At 42.2% G+C, this 19,908-nt stretch overlaps 2 protein-coding genes across 2 annotated transcripts; one reads left to right on the top strand and one right to left on the bottom strand.

Annotated features, from left to right (window-relative positions):
* Window positions 1-197: 197 nt before the first annotated feature.
* On the top strand, window positions 198-11,187 carry otoa (otoancorin). Its single transcript, XM_047340928.1, has 29 exons — window positions 198-368; window positions 1,174-1,254; window positions 1,348-1,406; window positions 1,494-1,515; window positions 1,705-1,759; window positions 2,130-2,268; window positions 2,405-2,467; window positions 2,569-2,762; window positions 2,843-2,991; window positions 3,378-3,496; window positions 3,593-3,735; window positions 4,495-4,600; window positions 4,717-4,932; window positions 5,012-5,182; window positions 5,373-5,513; window positions 5,663-5,712; window positions 6,366-6,486; window positions 6,576-6,694; window positions 6,792-6,933; window positions 7,109-7,302; window positions 7,385-7,475; window positions 7,561-7,687; window positions 7,798-7,988; window positions 8,679-8,828; window positions 8,916-9,058; window positions 9,433-9,569; window positions 9,706-9,803; window positions 9,915-10,068; window positions 10,674-11,187. Exons 2-29 carry the CDS (start codon window positions 1,197-1,199, stop codon window positions 10,754-10,756), a joined length of 3,435 nt encoding a protein of 1,144 aa, XP_047196884.1. The 5' UTR covers window positions 198-368; window positions 1,174-1,196; the 3' UTR covers window positions 10,757-11,187.
* Window positions 11,188-11,238: 51 nt separating this feature from the next.
* znf687a (zinc finger protein 687a) lies at window positions 11,239-19,643 on the bottom strand. Its single transcript, XM_035163174.2, has 11 exons — window positions 19,479-19,643; window positions 17,089-18,972; window positions 16,328-16,583; window positions 15,996-16,219; window positions 15,700-15,884; window positions 15,413-15,589; window positions 15,147-15,309; window positions 14,772-15,014; window positions 14,573-14,685; window positions 14,005-14,104; window positions 11,239-13,915 (listed from the first exon to the last, which is right to left on the bottom strand). Exons 2-11 carry the CDS (start codon window positions 18,949-18,951, stop codon window positions 13,286-13,288), a joined length of 3,954 nt encoding a protein of 1,317 aa, XP_035019065.2. The 5' UTR covers window positions 18,952-18,972; window positions 19,479-19,643; the 3' UTR covers window positions 11,239-13,285.
* Window positions 19,644-19,908: the final 265 nt, after the last annotated feature.

Genomic DNA, 19,908 nt, shown 5'->3' with positions numbered 1-19,908 from the left:
GTTATACATAGGAGGAGAGTTTTTCAACAACTTTTTAAGCTTTAACTCATCTTTGTTTAACAATGCTGAGTTAATTTCATGGTTCACATGAGAATGCGTCAATTAAATATATCTCTCTCGCTCTCTCTCCCTCTCTCCTCTCTCCTCCCTCTCTCTGTCACACGCAAACAAGCACACAAACACACTTTGTCATTATACACCATGCACCTGCTTTGAGTAAGTAGAGGTCAAATAACCACCCAGCTCTCATCAGACGTGACAGAGAGGCAGAGGAAGAGGACGTGCATCCGCCACTCATCTGTATTCAGTTTTTTTTATACATTAAATTGTTTGTTTTTTAAATCTACCAGGGACCAGACGCAGATTCTGTGAGTAAAACCTAATTATCCCATGAATCCGAAAGTTATTTGTTTTCCTTTTCAGTCTTTGTGATGTGTAATTCTTCTTGAAACTGTGTTAAAACGTACATAGAAGATACATACACTGGGCTATGTATGTGCATTTAGTATGTTTTAATAGTTATTTTTAATGTTGATTAATCGTTTTTCATTAGTGATGATCCCTGTGATGTTATTTAATGTATTATACAATCAGAAAATGTTATTATGCATTAAAATCTTGTCTCACTTTAAAAGAGATAAATGGTCTTGGGATAATATATATAACTTAAAGAGGTCATTACAAGTCTAATATTCTTATTTCTAACTCAATTGTTCGTCATCATCGGGCATATTTAAATGAGAAGTCAAATTATCAGAAGGCAAATGAACTCGATGATTACACATGATCTACATGCAAATGTTTGAAGTCATATGTAAATCAAAGCTGTTTTTCCTGGGAAGTGGACAAAATGTTGTTCCCTGGTACATCGTGTACATTTTCAGACCTGTTTGTCACAGGATGTTAACCTCCAGGTCCCCAGAGTCTCCCATCGCATGGGTAACACCAATGGTAACTTGGGCGGTATGATCACAGGTCCTTAGAGGAAGGGTGTATGGCAGACACGTGTTCACATGGAGACAGGTTCCATAACATCTGGAGACTTGATTACAAAATCATGACACCTTGTAACCTTTCATGTCATGGGAAATAAAACCCACGAGGAATTATTAAACAAACCTGGGAGAAACTCACTTGTAAAATGTGATGGACAGTTTCAAACATATTCAACAGACAGGCAGGGAGGACCTCTCACCATGGCCTCAAAAGGAGGAACATTTCTCCTGCTACTCGCTGTAGCCTGTGCGGCCTCGGGTGAGCAGCAGCGCCCTCACACAAAGTTATTGTCCATTTATAATTAGCATCCATGTTATTTATGTGTTATGTGTTTGAACATTTCGTCCTCAGCAAAGCCTCAATATAAGATGCCTGGAAAATTTAACTTCAAGAACATGGCCCAAAAACTGGTGAGTCATTTGAAGGAGATACAGTCTATAGAAACTCCCATGAGGAATTTTCAAATTGACCTTATCTGCTGTGCTCTTTTCAATCAGATGATGAAGTGCCAGAAAATGGGTGAGAAAACTTGAAATGAGTTGGGTGTGTGCGTGTGTGTGTGTGTGTGTGTGTGTGTGTGTGTGTGTGTGTGTGTGTGTGTGTGTCATTGTGCATGTGAGGGCCATGTTTACACATGACTCACTAACTATGTGAATTATTCAGTCCAGTCCTGACGTGTGTTATCTGTGCTACGTTGCTGTGTTACAGGATACCAGATGCCTACGATGATGCAGCAAAGCCCTGTTTTCAATTACAGGCAACTGTGGGTTTGGTTGATTTCCTGGAGAGAGTTTTTATTGAGTTGTTTTCATATGTTTTATTCCTCTATTCGTCCTTTTTAAAGCAAACTGATATGATTTGAGCCGTTACACTTGTTTTAGCTTCGGAGGAGATTTATTCGCTTCAAGTTGAGAACACGTGAAGTCAAGACACGGCAGAGCAAGGCCCTCGGCTCCACCTGAAGACGGTTGAAGGATGCGTATATGACAAGGAGGCAAAGTGCTCCTGGAAAACAGCATAGTTTTGTTTGAATTTGTCTGGATAATCAAATGTCAAGATGAATAAACAAATAAAACACGGCTCATGATCTTTGTCACCAGCTCCACTCACTTGCTTCCTGTCTCCACTCTCAGCGATTTGCCTGTGGAGGAAACAAACGAGGACTTGTCCAGTTCCAACCTGTCCACGTTTCTTGATGCTCTGAAATTAGCCACAGAGGACGCAGGCAAAGATTCACTAGGCCGGGTCACCATGGCTGACTCAGATGAAACGGTGTGAATATATGGGTCACAAGTTAGTCACTGAATATTTTCAGGAGTAAAACTATGATCTTAATATTCAACATTTTATTTCATTATTTTTTATTTTTTAATATTCACGTTGATTCTTTTCTCTGTTTTTCTTTTAGCCATACAAGATGTGGAATTGTACCAAACTTCAACAAATGATCAGACTGATGAGGAACTCCTCTGTCAGTGCACTAATGCCAACATCTTACCAACAACTAAACTATCCATTAATAAATCAACATTTCTCTCTGGTAGTGTCATCATACCTGACATCTCTCCACAGGAAGCATCTGCATGTTACATGCAAGCCGTTGTGGCCCCCTTGTCCTGGACGACTCTGACCACGGCAGGTGAAAACAACATGGACCCAGGCGAGTATGACGCAATGGTGTGGGCGGCCAAACCTGCACTGCCAGATATGCTTCCTTCAAGACTGAACCTTCCTCTTGAAGTAAAGGCTCAATACATGGAGAAGATGTGGGTATGATTTGATACAGTGACCTTCTTTGTTCTCTCAGCAACTTTCCTTAACATTGTAAAACTTCTGTTGGTTCCAGCATGAACATGATGCGGGACATGTACGACACCATGTCTGACCATCAAAGAGCTTCTGTGGTAAAATGGGTAAAAGGGCAGATCACTCAGAATTACTTCAACTGCACAATGACGCCAGCATCTGACTCAGGAGGGGAGTCAAGGCCATCAGGTCAGTAAACGCTCTCTGCAATAATAAAAACAGCTACGCACTCGTTTATACAGTATTCTATGAAGGACATAAAATGACATTAGTAGAAAAAATAAATAGATAAATAAGTACAGGAAAACATTTATTCTGTTGGTAATGAAAAAGGCTACTCCTTTTTTTTTTAATAATACATTTTTACATTTATTTATTAATTTATCTACATTTATTTTTCTATTTATTTTTTATTCATTTATTTATACATTTATTTACTTATTTATATATTAATTTCTGTGTCCAAATGTAAATGAGAGCAAAGAGAAAAACTAGTAGAGTACGAGCCATAAAAGCAAAAAGCAGCTTCTCTGATGCAAAATCATGTGATTGAATAACAATGATTTATTCTGTAGATTCTATGGAACGCTGCAAAAGTTCACTGAAATGGCTGAACTTGAAAGCGATGAAAACGTTTGGGCCTTACATCTCCCGCCTAACTCTGCACGATGTGGATTCCTCTCCCAAAGAGATGGTGAGGTGCAAAGGATGATAAAGAGCCTCTGGAACTGGAAGTACCAAATAACAAGATTTTATGTTGGTTGATGACCTTTTGCTTTTTCTCCTCCAGCTGTGTGAATTTTTCAAGTCGGACCGGTTCACATCCACCTTGAGCAGAATGAGCAAGATGAAACCCAGCCTGAGCAAGAAGTTTCTGGAAAGGATTCAGGAGTGCTACGGTGGAAGTGGGGAGTTGGCGAAACACACAGACAAGTATGTGTATTCTTGCACCGATGTGTGAAGGTTACTGCATTACAGCTGTTTTTTTATCAGGACCTTGTTTGCAAAAGATGAGTCATCAGGCTCAAAAGGAATTAGGGATTTCCACTTATCATGTAGTTTCCTCAGAAAACAGACGAGAGCAGATGAACATACTTTAATGTCTAAGTTGTTTATATTCACCAACCTGATGCTGGAAGTAGGGGTCTGCAGCGCCCACTACTGGCAAGGAGATTGAACTGCAAGGCGGAAAAGGTTAACAAATCAATGAAAAGATACATTTTTATTAAATTTTTTAGTGCACCATTTTCAGAGTGGTTTAGCATTTCGACAGACATTTTCTAATTTAATAATTTAGCAAATTTTGATTTAATATCAGATTATTCTGAATATGTATCTGATGCACAAAATTTAAAACATGCAGTGGTGGTAATAGTAGGTTATATATATATATATCTTTGCTGCAGGTTGAAATATAAAATGTTCTTAAATTTCTATACAATGTTGCTGGCCAATCAAATTAATATAAATTTATAAATTTTGCTGCATCACTGCATTGACTATAATGTTATTATATAGACTTCCAGCGTCCCTGATATTGACTGTCTGCCACAAATGTCAGATCTTTGCTCTGTTATTGATTCTGTTTGAGGTGGAGAAGTCTTAGATGTACCAACTAGAGAAAGAGAGCATCGCCACAGTCATTCACTCATTATAAAAGAAAAATGCAGTCATCCCTTTAACCGTCCACAGGCTCGGCACACTGGCTTGTTACTACGATGCTCCAGACCTGCCTCCTGATCTCAGCAAGAAACTCCTCTCTCAGCTTGACAACTGCAACAACCCTAGAAGCAGAAAGGTATCACTGACTCGCTTATTCTTTCACACATGTCCCTCTTCAGCCGGGACTGAAGTTACACATTTCATGAATCTTCTCTTGTTGACGCTTTGTGTTTTACTCCATCCTAACTGAAGCTGAGGAAGCGCCTTGTCCAGTCTGTGATGTCAAGTTCCAACGCTGCTCAGTCAGTACATGAGCTGGGCAGTAGCGTTACCTTGTTGTCTCCCAAACAACTTTCCGAACTCCCTGACACCGATCGCGAAGACATCCTCAAAAATACGGGGCCCAATGTCCGATGGACGAAAAGACAGCTGATGGCTCTGCTCATGTCAAAACAGGACGGCAAAAAGGTGAGCATGCAGGGTTGGCAGCTTGTCTCAACTTCTTCTTCCTTTCCTCTGATACTTGTCTCAATCTGCTTGACTTTAGTGTAAAGAGGTTACACTTGAGGAGCTGATCACCCTCCAGTCAGTTGTAGAAGGTTTGCCGAGGTGCATGCTCAAGCGCATCAGAGCCCGGGAGATCCTGGATGATCCAGATGCTCTGAGGAACATCTCAAAGAGGATGAGGAGGGGGCAGCTGAAGACCATGCTGATGGGGGTGAGTGAGGAGAGGGAAGCGGGAAAGAGACGCTAACTACCGAGCAAACCCGAGAGAATGATAGATTATATTAGAAAACAAAATCCAAGGAAAGCAACAGACAATTTTGAGTGAAAAATGATGTGTGCTGTCTGTGATATCATTTACAGTCTAAACACAATCTCAGAAAGAGTTCAATGTTTCTCTGTAGCTGCGTAAAGATGTGAATTCCTCGGAGCTGTTGTCGAAGCTGTCCGACCCTTTGCTTCGCGTTCTGTCTCTAAACGTCCTGAGGAAAACAAACAGCACTTTTTTGGACGAAGTGGAGACAAGAACCTGGAGTCAGTCACAGGTATTGCAGATGAATGCTCTTTTTGTTTTATCAATCAGCCATGAATATATCATTTAATTGTTGAATAAGGCGGTTTCAAAGTTAATTCTGTAATGAGATTCATAAACAACTGGTGCAATGTTTCCCTCTTTTATTGTTCTTTTCCTCAGGCAGCATACCTGGCAAAAAAGATGCATGACCAAAATCCGTTAAACTATAGGTAAGATAAGAGATCTATCTCATCAGTCATTAAATAAGACAGTAGCATCCTGGAGCTTCTAAAATATCTTTGATTCTATATAATGAACCAGAACGGACCTTAGTAGAGCATGTACCTCGCCAAAGCCCAACAGTCCCTTTAAATTCAATCAAGCCGCAACAAATTTCACACACTCATTTATATATCGGTTTCCTAAATGTCCCTGTTTTTTTTTTCCTTCAAGATCCATGAAATATTCTCAGGGAAATTTGTGAAAATGTAAAAAAGAAAATGCCTATCTCGCAATGTTAAAGAAAGTGAGAAACAAATTCATGCATCTGCTCCTTTGGCTGGACCCACGGAAATGTAATGGCTTCTATCTTGTCGCATCTTTCCACCAAGTTACATGGAAATCCGTTCAGTAGTTTTTACTTAACAACAAAACAAATCGACCAACAAACAAAAATAACCTCTAGAGGTGATATTGAGAAATGTTTCTCTTCAGGACCTCATCACAGAAAAGGAGCTTAATCAAAGTCATGTTTACTACAGACTTAATATAAACAGTGTATATTATAAGTTGTTTTCCATTATCTGCATATTCTTGTTGCTGTATGTGAATTCTCTGCTATGGCTTCACATGCGTACTTTCTAAATATCATTGGCTGAAACAGGAGGCTGCGTTCACTCCTCCAGGGTGTGACCTGTAAGATGATTGGAAAAGTTGCGGACAAAGACTCACTGGACATGGCTCAGGCCATAACTGAGAATCCACAGTGGCTCTCCAAAGTGCAGGTGTATATATATATATATATACATATACTCACACATACACGTACAGTCATCTGTGAATTAAAACCTAATGATAACAAATGTGTTTTCAGGCGATATGTGCGTCCCGAAAGCTTTTTGCGACTTTGGAGAAAAAGAGACCTGACTATTTCCGAACCATCACAGAGGAGGAGCTGGATGACACTCCTACGCTCTTGCTTCTTCACCTGCCGTAAACAGACGCTCTTCATTTTTCCTGTCTCGTTTCGATTTTCCTGATTTTCTACAATAAAGTGTCACAGCCTGAGGTCTCTTTTCCACTGCCCCAGGCCTGCCAAGGTGAAGGACTTGCCTGACTCGGTGTGTCCTGTCTTCCTCGACAAGATGGAAGTGGCCAACATGAGCTCATTACCCGTGCGCGCCCCGTCTCGCCCTGCACTCCTGCAGAGGGCGCTGCGCTGCCTGTCCAAAGTACGCACAGGGATGCATGCATTTAGTGCTTCAATGGTGGTGGAGAGTGAGGTTTAGCATTTCAGCCCCAAATCTCTTGATGATGTTGATTGTGAAGCCATTTAATAAACGCATTAAACCACCAGTATCACATAATGAGGCCAGTGGCTTGAGACGTTTTTCTGTACATTCGCAGGGGGAGGATTTGTCCGAACTGACCACTGAGGATGTGTCCAGGCTTGGCCAGCTGTTGTGTGAGCTGTCTGCTTCCCAACTGCGCCTCATGAACCCTGATGTCATGCGCTCCAGCCTGTGGGACATGGCCACCTGCCTCTATATTCCTCAACGCCACAGAATGGATCTAATACAGCTGCTCATCCAGACTTATAAGTAGGACGTTCTCCCTGTGGGCACTGGAGTTACTACAGAGAAACATAGAGGAAGTGTGATGCATTTTTTTCTTCTTCTTCAGGGATCCATCTGATTGGTCCGCAGAGACTATGGAAGCACTGGGCCCTCTCCTTCTTTTGGACGACAATGCCACATCTGCTCTGCCCAATAAGGTGTGAATCTTCTTTGGTCTCATGATGCAGCTCATGATATCCTGTTTTAAACCTATTCCACTCTCCCTCTCTCCGTCTCTTTTAGCCCTGGATGAAGGACGTTCTCTATTTTCTGAGGTCACGTCTCCCCTACGTCTCAGACGCTCTGAAAAAGAAATTATTTTATCTCACCATCACCCCTCCATCAAATTCAGAACGCAGAAAGAGGGCAGGTGAGGAAGAGACATCTTGTGTGTTGTTAATTTTTTCCATGTATGATTCTGCTGTTTACCTTTCTATTTCTCACATGTTCTGTGTTTCTTTGCTGTTCTGTTTCTCTCAGCGGACATCACCAGTACAGAAACACCCACTATATCGTTGATGGAGGAGTTGGAAATGGACAATGTCTTTTGGATGCCTGCACAGATGGACAAGATGTCAATAGATACCTTCGTCTCTACAGTAGAAACACTCGGCCGCGTCACTGACTACAATGCAGACCAACTGAACATGCTCGGAAAAAAAGCAACTGAGGTAAAAGATGTTAAATGACGCTCAGAAATACTGATCTCAATTAATGGCAAACTGTTGAATGGTTCAACTTATTTAATCACAAAAACCATAAACTGAAGATAGAGATGGATAACATGACTTCCGTAAAAGTGAAGCCAAAGTGTCTTGATCTCCCCCTGGTGGCTGGCTGCAGTGTAGATCATAAGTCCCACCTCCTCCATGTTAGTAATGATGTATGTCCAAGTGCAAATTTTTCCAGAAAGTTTGGTTTTAATTAGTTATTTGATGCTAAAACAGGGTTAAACGTAATGGCTGACAGCTGAGACTAACTCCCCATTGGTCTAGCATGTGTTTCGGAGAGACCTCGATATCGCAGCTCCATCCCCCGACTTCTACTCCAACTATTTTAATCGCTTTAATTGCTGGATAGTGGAGCAAGTGGCGACACATCATCAATCTCTTTATACAATTAAATTGCCTGGATAAAAACACACACAAATAATTTATAATAATGTACTATTTAAAAGCTCAAGTGTAAATAAAACAATAATTCATTTTGACAAACATTCTGTCCACTTAATTTTTTGACCAAGAGCTAGAACGTAAACAGTTATTAACATTGTCTCACTGAACTGGGTACAGAGAGTCTGTTGATATGTTTTAAAGGGGAAGGCTGAATGTTTGAATTTGTGTTTTCTTGTGTGTCTGCAGGCCTTTGGCCCGGTGTCACAGATGACTGAGAGTGTGGTGATGCAGATGGGATGTATAACCCGGGGCTTCTCGAACACAGACCTGGCGACTCTCCCCTTCTCTCTGGACGCTATGGAGGACATTACTGGCTGTGGCTGGATGGAGTCGCAGGTGAACTAGAAACAGCTTTGCATGCTCACGACTGTTACACTGACGATGCTCGTGATGTCGCCTAATCGTGAGGACCTCTCTCAATAGATGGAGTCAGTGTGGATGGGTGTTGCTAAATACAACAACCTGATGGCCCAGGAGCTGGGAGCTGCAGAGATGGTCATGCTGAACCAGTTCATCTGTGGCCTCAACCACAGCGAGATCAGACAGCTCGACATGGAAGCCTTCAAGTTTGTGCAACATTCAGAACACACACATATCACAGTCTTCCTGCTTTTCCTATTCACAAATTAGTTTAAACCCAATTAATTTGTCATGAAAACTGACGAAAGTACCACCACTACTGCTAGATTACAGAGCACAGCAGGTATTTACATAAAAATCTTCCAACAGAATTATTCACCATGTTAGGCTGCAGAGGGCGCTGTGGCTCAGCAGAAGTTATATAGTGTTGCTTTAACCTCAACTATCAATGCAAGATTGTTATTGCCTCTCCCCCATATTTTTCATCTCTGGTCTCAATGTCTTATTCAAAGCAGTACTAATCATTAATAAAATGTTACAATCAACGGTGAGAATAATCTCAAACTTATGTGTGTCACAGGGATGCTGTCGGCTCGATGGGGGATATTCAGTGCCCCTATCAGGTTGCACGCCAGTTGAAAAGTCTTGCTGTGTCAGCGTTCGGGGAGCCGAGCAGCTGGACTGAAGCACATGTGTCTGACTTGGGCAACATCATTGGTGAGGTCATTTCCTGTGTCTCTGTGTTTTCTCTCTCTGCAGGAAACCAAACTCCAGTGTAATATTCCTCTAAACTACGTCAGTACTCCACTTCTCCGCCTGTGAAAATACTGACCCCCCCCTCTCTCTCCCTCAGCTGGGCTGGACAGAACTGAGTTGGCTTCTTTGAAAGAATCTGTTTGTCCATTTTTTAGTGAAACTTCCATCCCGCTCATACCAGCTGACAACTTTGCTGTAAGTAATTTTTTTTAAGAACTTTGTTCAGTCTCTCCATTACATGTTGTTTTCCTTAACTACTTTTCCTAGGTCTCTGATTTGTGTGTCACTTCCTGTTTTTCCCTCCAGGGACTCTCTGCTTCTCAGCTCGAGGCTCTGGGTCCTGACAACGCTGCCATGGTGACCACTGAGCAACTAGCAGCTCTTGGGGACAAGCAGCAAGCCGCTCTCAAAAGAGCAGGGACTGGGTCTCAGGAGGAAAAACCGAACACTAGCGAGTCAGGTAAGAGGACACGTGTACAATGCTCTAAATTCACGTATTCTTCAGACGGTTTTTAGATTCTTAATACCTGCTGTGGAAACCTGGTTTGTTAAAACTACTACTAAAAAGTCTATGGTTAAAGCCTAAAAATATTAATTTCATGTTCCAAAAAAAAAACGTAGTTATTATTTATTATAAAGGCACTGGAAACTGATTTAGACTTTCTATGAGCTGTAATCACCCAGCACACCATTTATGGCAAACCTACAACAGAACAAGAATAAATGACTTGAAGGATTTGGTTTCCAAAACTCAAAATCCTCTTTTATTTGAACTGAACTGGTGCAATTGAATCAGATTTCAGTGACAGGCAACAATCGCAAACTCCACAATTGTCATTTTGAGTCAAATAGTGTCACATGACACAAGCACAGTATATGAAATCACGTTTTTCCCTTTCAAGTGAGAAGAGAAAAGCACAAGCACAGAAATATTCCATGTGCATTGAACCAGAAAATTGTGATAATGTAGCACGCCACCGTTCACAGTATGCAAGTGTCTTCCTGGTTTTTAAGGGTTGTTATAAAAATTAAATAATTCAATCCTCTTATCCCTCTTTCATCCAGGAGCTCCATCGCTCAGTGTCGAGGGGATCTCTGCTTTCATGAAGCCCCTTCTGGTTTTCCTCATTGGCCTCCTGTTCCTGTGAGACCAGAGTCACCACATCCAATAGAGAAACCTGCAGCTGCTTTAATTAAACACATAGCCATAGTTTGTTATTTCTACTATATATTTCTATCAAATTAATTGACTGTAGACCACAATGTAATTCTTCAAGTTAATCTTATTTGTGATGAAGACATGTTTTTCGCAGATTGTGAGATAATTTCCCAATCACAGAACATAATCAAATAACCTGGTAGTACTTGTAAGGAATCTTTATTAGGAACGTTTTATGAATCACTGTTAAATATTGTATGTTTATCTATTTATGATAGAGTATATATTAATATAATGAAGAGGAATATTTAATGTTTGTCAGTCTATAATGGATGTCTCAAGATCTCACAATCTGGATATATTTGATACTGTGCTGACAAAATGGAGAATCAAATGATTAAAATAAATATTATTAATACACTTACGGTTGCAATTGTGTTTTCAGACAAAAGTTAAAACACGACCACGTGCCAGTTTTGATTAATTTTTAATAAACATTTGGTTAGAAATTGTCTTGTCAATGCAAAAATTGAGAAGGTTTAACAGGACAGTGTGTTTTAAAGCACTGGATGATCTCCTGAGAAAGTGCTCACAGGTCGCTGACGACTACAGGACAGTATTTTGAGGCCTCAGTGATGACGATGTGTGGTTATTAGCTCAGGCTTATAGATTCTGTGGTCTGAGATGTTTCAGTGAACCAGCAGCTTTCAAGACATAAACCACAAAAAACAAGGTGCTACTAGACAAAGAAATCAAATCAAAACACAGCAGGCAAAAATCATTTAAGCGTTCACAATGTAACATAACAGCTCTACTGAATCTTCTGGGACCTTTTGTATCATGACACAGTTCAGTTAAACGGTTGTCAAATTCAGTCTATGTGTGTGTGTGTCTGTGTTGATGTGGACTCTGAGTTGAAACCTGACCACCAATAACACGACGGGATTCCTCTACCACAGTTTAAGTCAGTATTTTTTAGCGATACCAAAGACTGAAGAAAAACTCATCAAATACAAAGTTCAACATGTCCTCATGTTCTCAGACAAGCATAATGAACAAGCATAATCACATGCTCACTGACTACACGCTTGTTTACTGTAATCTCATAAAAAAAGCTTTAGACAAACATATGCCAGAATACCAAGAAGCCAAAATACATAATTTTACTTCCATCTCTTGCTCACAGAGAAGGAATGATTCAGTTAATCTGGTGTAAATACCGAACATTTCATTTATAAAAAGTATTGAATATTAATTTCAATTATCAAAGTTTTAGGAAAATAACTTCCAAGTGTGTACACTTATTGTTCACCATTTTCCAAATCATAATAACTATTTAAAGATTAAATTATTTTACTTCCAGAAAGTTATTGGTCCACCGTCACCTCAATACATGATGCATTTAAGATGTGCAGGGATCTTAACCCCTACTCAGCACTTAGTAACAGTAAACATTTATTAGCAATAGGTAAGAGTCTTTTGTTATGAATACAGACATACAGTACATCTAATGGCCTCTAGAGGCAGTGACGACAGTGATGGAGCAAATCTGTTTTCCAAAGTAAAAGTTTCAGAAGTCAGAGTGGGACTAATTACGTTTGCATCTTAAATTACATTCTTTAGAGTACATAATTCCCTCTCTGTGTATATAGAGGTAATTTGTCTTACATATCTCAAACACAATAAAACATATGGAAGCCAATGGCTGCCTTTAAAGTTGGGAATCTAAATAATAATTAGCTGTGTCTCAATTCAGCTGTAGACAATGTATTTGAAGACCGATTGCGTCACAACAGGACTGTCCCAATTCGAAGGCTCATTCAAACGCGTCCTTACATTCCAGAGCAACGAAGATTGCAATGGGTGGATCGTTCTCGGGCCAAGCTATCCCAGGATTCATTGCACTCTGGTAATGAAGCCGTCTACACATCCCACGAAGGCTGTGTGGGGCACAGCTATTGTATGCTGTAGAAAATGGCTGCCAATAACGTATACACACTTGATAGAAACTGAGCTCACACACAATTATTCTCCAAAAAATATATAAAAACAACAACTTGACAGAAAAACACCTGGGTTGACATTCCTCCTCCTCAGTAGGATAAACATATTAAAAATCAGAAATGGACACAGTACATTGCTGTCCATCAACATTCACTAAAGCCACGACATCATCACAGCAGGATTTGGTTTGAGATTCACAGCTCCCTATTGTCAACCTGTGAATGTGGTCAGAGCAGAGAACTAGTCAGACTAACTGTCTACTGACTGGCAAGTAGCTCTGATCTCATTAATATCATTCCTGAACACAGAGACACAGCATTAGATCCTGAATGTCGGCAGGTTGAGGCCAGACGCTCGACCAGTGAGACTCTCGTGATTGGTTTACAATCTGTTCACATAAACTCTCCTGTAAAATCTTTGGTTACATTAGTGCATGGGTGTACTCACAGACACTTGAAGGAATTTTGGAGATGTATTACCTGCCGACACCGATCTTCACCTCGTATCTACCACCTTAGGTAGTTTTTCCTGCATTCCTTGCACTGATAAAAGCCATACCATGAGTTCTGAAGTGTGTATTCAGATCAGATGCCTTTTCAAAATGTTTACCACACACCTTACAGGCCAGTGTGTCCTCCTCTTCTTTCCTCTGAGCTCCAGAGGACTGAGAAGAGGGGGACGGTGGTGCAGAGCAGTCCAGAGAACTCTTATCATCATGGTTCCTGCTGCTACCAGGGGAAGGTGCTGGGTGCAGGCTGAGGGCTTGCTGGTTGTCAGTGTTTGAATCTTTCATTTTGTGTATGATGAAGCGATGGCGTGATAAGGAGGAGGTGGATGTGAAGCAGGCGCCGCACTGTAGACACTGCAGACCACCTCCCTCTGTCCCTGATCTCTTGTGCTGGCTGATGTGCTCCAAGAATGATGTCTGGTCGTCTGTGGCGAAGCCACACGGGGCACAGCGGAATTCAGAGTCAGGAAGTGAGTGTGCAGCAGGTGCAGAGGAGGTGGACCGCAACTTCTTCACAGGAGTCATCCCATCTGTGGACTCTTCATTGTGCTCCGTCTTCACAGCTCCTCTCCGTCTGCGCCGAGCCCCCAAGTTACTGTCCTGTTCTGAGGAGCTGTCGGCCTCATCTCTGCCTCCCTGTGACCAGAAGAAATCAAAGGAAATTATTTTGAACATAGCTCAGTAAAAACACTTGATGTTTGACTTGAAAGAAAATACAGGCTTACCACCAGTGTGTCCTGGCTCACATTATCCTTGTGTCTCAGCTGAACATGCCTCTCCAGCAAAGCTCGAGTGCTGAACGTTTTCTTACCCTCAGTGCAGAACCTACATGCACACAAACATGCACAGATCAACTTGAATTTCTGACTGAAGTGTGTCTTTGAAACATAATATCTAGTAGTGTGTGTTGTGCCATTATTTTTAAATCTTGTAGTGTGTACATTTTAGAGAGATGAATATCTGTGAAGAATCCACTCTAGTGCGTGATGCAACCTGATATCAAAATCGGTCAGGATTTTAAAAACTCTGAGCCCATCATAAGAGGCGGAGTCTTTATAGGAAAGTGATGCAATCAGCACATGTAACACATCACTCTTATTTACAGATGTACTCAGTGTTGATATTCTAATGAAAAAATGAAGAATATTTGTACGAGACATATTAACATCACTGATTCCAAGAGTTTTACTTCACTAAGCTATATAGCTTTAGTTTTAAATTAAAACAATTTAGTGAATGTTTAGAACAGCAAACCCTTTGATACCAGTTTCATACTGGATGTGGGATACTCACTGGCAGCGGAATCCTCGATTCATGACTTTATGTTTGTCTCGTATGTGACGTCTCAGACTGGAAGTTGTGGTGAAGGAACTCTCGCATTTGTTACAGGGGAACTTCTTTAGTTTCTACACGACACAAGCACATACTCGTCTATGAAGACATCAAACAAGCAATAGATGCATCTGGAAAAAAACAAATTCAGTCAATTTACCTTGCCATGCTGTTCAGCCATATGGGTAATGTAGTCATCACGCTCTGTGTAGTTTGCATGGCAAGGAAAACACTTCCACCCTGAAGGGGTCTTCATCCTCTTTGTCTTCACCTTCTCTTCTTTATCTTCATCCTTCCATTCATCAGCATCTGAGCTTTCTAACTTCACCGCAGGTTGTGAACGAGAGGAAGCAGCTGGAGGTAAAGGCTGCTTTTGTTTTAACGTGGGAGTCTTAATGTGGGTCTGAGGAACAGGGTCAGGGTAAAAGGAATGAATAAACATAAGGAGAGGGGTTGTATGGCTGACTTTTCTTTTACTTTTCTTTTGCCTAAACACATAATTAGATATAGATCAAGTACATAAATGAAGATATACCTTGAAATGGTCCAGTAGGGAATTCCTCTGAGAAAATAGCTTGGTGCACTCAGGGCATTTGAACACATGCACCTTCTGATTGATTAAATGCATGTCAAAGTGGACGTAGAGCAGGGGTTTGTGGGTAAAGACAGTGTCACACATGACGCATTTATATATCAATCTGTAAAAGAATAAAAAGTGTCTCAATTCATTGTGAGAAAGAAACTATTTTCATGTGAAAAGACAAGGTTTTAAATCTGCGTGAAAGTGTGTGTATGCAGTACATTGCCGGTCCTTCCGTGAGTGTTGGATGTTGGGCAGTGATGTGGTTCTGGATGCTGGGGGCAGATTTGAAAGCCATGGGACAACTGGGGCATTTGTGGAACATGTCGCAATGAGCCTGTTGGATGTGAGACTTCACAGAGTTCAGACCGCCAAACACCACCTGGCAACTGGAACATCTGCACCGAGAGAAAGAGGAACGGGAAAAGACAGAGAGGAGAGAGATGGGTGAACAAACAGCATGGCAAACTTCAATTTAATGCAACAACCATGTGAACAGATGTTGCACCTGTATCCAATACGGCGAGCAAAATGCAAACAGGTCTCATCCAGATGCGTTTGAAATCGCGGCTGCTTGGCCGTGCCCCCGCACTCTGGGCACACGTGTGGTGGGCAGCCTTGGTGGATGCGTTGATGGGCTGCTGCACTGCAGCTGTTGGGCAGCAACATGGGAGGAGAACACTCAGAGCATGGCTGTGGGGCAACAGAGGAAAAGGTAGAGACCAAAGGAATAAATTGAGTTAGAGCTCATTTTGCATATGATGAGAAAATAAATTATATTTCTTATATTTCACAGTCTCTTACGGAAGTGTGTCCTGGTTTGATTTCTTGGAAGTGCTCAGCCACTTCTTCTTTGCTGCTAAACTGAGTCAGACACTCGGGACATTTATTGTTAATGTGCTGCACCTCCTCTGCTTTCTTGTTAGTTACTACTTTGTGTGACTGTAATGTTGGGTTTGCTAGGACCAGGCCTGAAGAGGATGATGACTGTGCTGAAGAGGACGACAGGAGAGACGGAGAGAGGCCACCTGAGGAATCAAGGAGGAAGATACAACAAGGATCAAAATCACAGACACCCACCAAAAAAACAAAACAACAACAATGTTAAATCAAAGACAGATACTATTGTCACTGACCTATTGCCGTGGGTTCGTGCTGACCAATCATCTGCTCCAAAGTTACAGTTTTCATGACCAGGTGTGAACACTGCATGATCAGGCCTTTCTCCTTGTGCTCTCTGGCGTGTAAAAGCAAACTACACTTGTTGAAAAAGGCCAAGCGCTTGGCACAGTGATTGCAAGTCACCTCAATCCTCAGCGAGCGGCGGTCATAGTGTCGAGCCAAACTCTGCTCCAGGGCAAAGGCATCGCCGCACTCCAAACAACGATAACCCTGCAAGGGATCAAACATTTAATACGATCAGATACTGATGAGTTCATGTAAAACAGAGAGCTGTAAAATAAGGATCTGAATTTGTCATTAATGACTTTCTGTTCATAATGTGATATCAGATGTGTTATATGCCACAAGCCCTCTTCGAAGATTATTTTTTCTTCAAATATAAATTGAGATGCTTGTTATTCAGATGCAGAGATTCCTTATTGCAGTTATAAGGCCTGTGACTAATATTTTTTACCCATTAAACTGGATGATTGAACAATTTTTTGTTGTCTTTTAAAATTTGAGAAAACTCTGAAAAATCACAATTCCTCAGGGCCAAATGTGAGATATTTAAATTGCTTGTCTTCAAAACCACAACATATTTAGTAAACTGATTGGCATTTTTAAAATGAAATAATTTATCAACCATCAATAGAGCTGCTGACAAATGTTTATGTTGATCGATTAACTAATTAATTGACAAATCGATCCAGCTCTAAACATACAAGCAGCTCACCTGCGCTGGCAGAGGAATGCCCCACTCTGCAGGCAGAGGCAAGCTCAGGTCTGGTTTATAACAGGGCAGCAGGTTCTTGTTGTTGAGGATTTTGTTGAATGCTTCCACCAGGTTGGTCTGACTCTTGGATATGATCGCCCCAGTGTTGTTGACTATGGATGCTGGTCTGCTGCCACTTTGAGAGGTCAGAGGTGAAGGTGTGGTGAGAATCATTCCACTGTTGAGAGTCTTCTGGCCCAGATTGCGCAGGTTGATCCCACCTGCGCCGACTCTCTGGGGGGACACGGAGGGCAGGGCAGCAGTTTTAGTGATGCTGACAGCTGTGGGGGAAGCTTTAGGTTTGGTGTCCACTGCAGATTTCTGTTTAACCGTACTGGCACCTTGTGGTGTTGCAGCAGACGCATCCTGAAGCATTGATACTGCAGGCGGCGGAGCTCGCTGTGGTAGCTCCCTCTTGGTTTTTGTGTTAAGACGTTCTGGTGAAGGTTTGGAACCGTCCACAGCCCTGGAAGCGGCTCTTGCACTTCTCATGGGTGCCACCCCAGTCACAGTTCTTGTGATGCTTCCTGTACGCATTTTGATTTTAACTTTGAGGGGGCGCAGTGGTGATGAATCCATCTCTGCAGCAAAAGCAGACACAGTATCCTCAGATGATGTCCCAGCACCACTGGTCTCCTCATTTAACTTTTCTCCAGCCATCTTTTCGCTCAGCTCCTCAGTGCGACCTGGCATGTCCTCGCTGCTCGGCTCACTATCCATGAGCTCCTCTAGGTGATGAGCGTCTGGTGTTTTGGGCAAATCAGGGCTGCTGCTACTTTTGGGGACCACAAGACCTGTCTCGCTGGGCGGTGGGCTCTCGGGTGAGTCCCTCTCATCAATCACATGCTCTGGGTATTTCTCTTCTTGAACCGATGCAGAGCCCGTGATGACAGAGGGGAGGGACTCCTTGGGGCTCTGCAGCTGAGGAGCTGCAGTGGGAGACCTGGCGGTTCTAGGATGCCCCTTATCCTCATGAAGCTGTTTAGGTTTTGCAGAGAGATTAGGAGGCTTAGAAATGTCACGAGAAGGTTTTACAGGAGACCTGAGTAACTCAGACCTCAGTTTAAATTTGGGAGGGGAGGACATAAGAGATTCTGGGCTCTCTTGGATCACTAGCGGACTTCCTAAGTCTGGTTCTGAGTCATAATCATCTGAGTGCATAAGTCCCACTCTAATACTCCCGTTTTGTGGTAAAGGGGAGGATGAGGAGTTACCGAAGAGACAAGCTTCTTCTTTCTGAGGGGAGTGTGGAGAACGTTGTGGGCTGACGGAGTGTGGAGTCGATGAGCTGGTTAGAGACTGGGGAAAGAGCAGGGGCTTCAAACTGTTCATGACATCAGTCGTATGATGGGTCGGTGCGACCTCCGCTCCTTTATCTCGGTCTCCCTCATCATCATTCAGTGTGGAGGGACGCAGGGACCACGCTCCCCGATCCCGGGGGACAGATCCCTCGAAGCCGTTGGCCATCTGTGGCTTCGCGGCAGCGTCGGCTGTCAGTTTGGGACCAAGCTGTGAGTTGAAGTTGACCTGAACCTGAGGGGCTGAGTCACCACTTGAAGGATTGTCCGTATTATCAGCATCAGACTTCTCCTCCTCTTCAACAGACTCGGACCGCACCGTGTTCTTCACAATGACGCTGACCAAGGGCCGGTCGGAGTCTGAGGCAGGAGAGCAGGGAAAGCATGAAGGAGACCCATCGGCGTTGGTCCCCCCTTCATCCCGCTGCTCCTCTGGACTCGACTGGATGGCCTCTTTGGCATCAATGTCAGGAATATCAAAAGCTGCCAGCAGATCATCAAAGTCTGGGGTCTTCATGTCCCCCATCGCCGGCACAAGGCTCAACACCTATCAAGCAAAAACACACTCAAGTTAATACACAAAATCAGAGTAACACGTGAAACCCTCATTTAATCCTAAGTGTTGACAGAGCTGAGTTTGAACTTCTCCGTCTGTAAACAGCTGTTTCTACAGGAAGCTCCGGTGTGTTGTGGTCGAAGCAACAAGTTGGTGGTGTGTTGTTGCTCTAACACACACTTCACTGACGATAAACACACACACACACACACGTGTAATGAAGCAAAACGAGTTACACACAGTTGAAGATGTCAACTGTCAAGCGGCAACAAGTGGGAGCGTCTGCTAACAGCTAGCTACGGGTTAGCATTCACCTGCTAGCTGGCCTCGCTAACGTCAAGCGACCAACTTCCCTGTAAGAGTCAGTTTAAAAGTGTGAATAGCTCAGAGCGACATGAAGCTAACACGGTCTTGAGATATCGTGTTTAATGCATGTTAGGTTTACTCTAGCTGAAGCTAGCTGAAGCTAACGTTAGCTTGCAGTTAGCTGTAGTTACCTGCTAGTTTGCAATTGGTTCCTGAGTTTTCTGTTGGACGCAGAAGTTTTCCGTCACCACATTATGCGACGGTCGGTCACTTCCCGAGAGCCCTGCACGTGTTCATGTTTCCAACAAAGTCCAAATAATACAGATTATATGTTATATAACTCTTCCCTTCATCAATATATGAACAGTTCATCCTCGAGAAAAGATCAAATACCCCAATCCCCCCGCATTTCTCCTAAAGTAAAAGAGACTCACTTAAAATTATATTTACCCTTATGACTTTTTAAAGCAAAGGTTTAATATTAATTCAAATGTTATTTTGTTATTCAGATATTGAAACTCTTGAGCATCTTTTTTTAACTTCAAATTGTTCTGTTATTTTCGGGAATTTGTTGAATACACAAGGAAATATTATACATTAATATTGAATACTAGGGTTAGG

This window comes from Hippoglossus stenolepis, chromosome 8 (genome assembly GCF_022539355.2).
Source record: "Hippoglossus stenolepis isolate QCI-W04-F060 chromosome 8, HSTE1.2, whole genome shotgun sequence".
NCBI lineage: Eukaryota > Metazoa > Chordata > Actinopteri > Pleuronectiformes > Pleuronectidae > Hippoglossus > Hippoglossus stenolepis.
The sequence above is the reverse complement of the archived record's forward strand: the minus strand, read 5'-3'. Positions and strand labels throughout refer to the sequence as shown.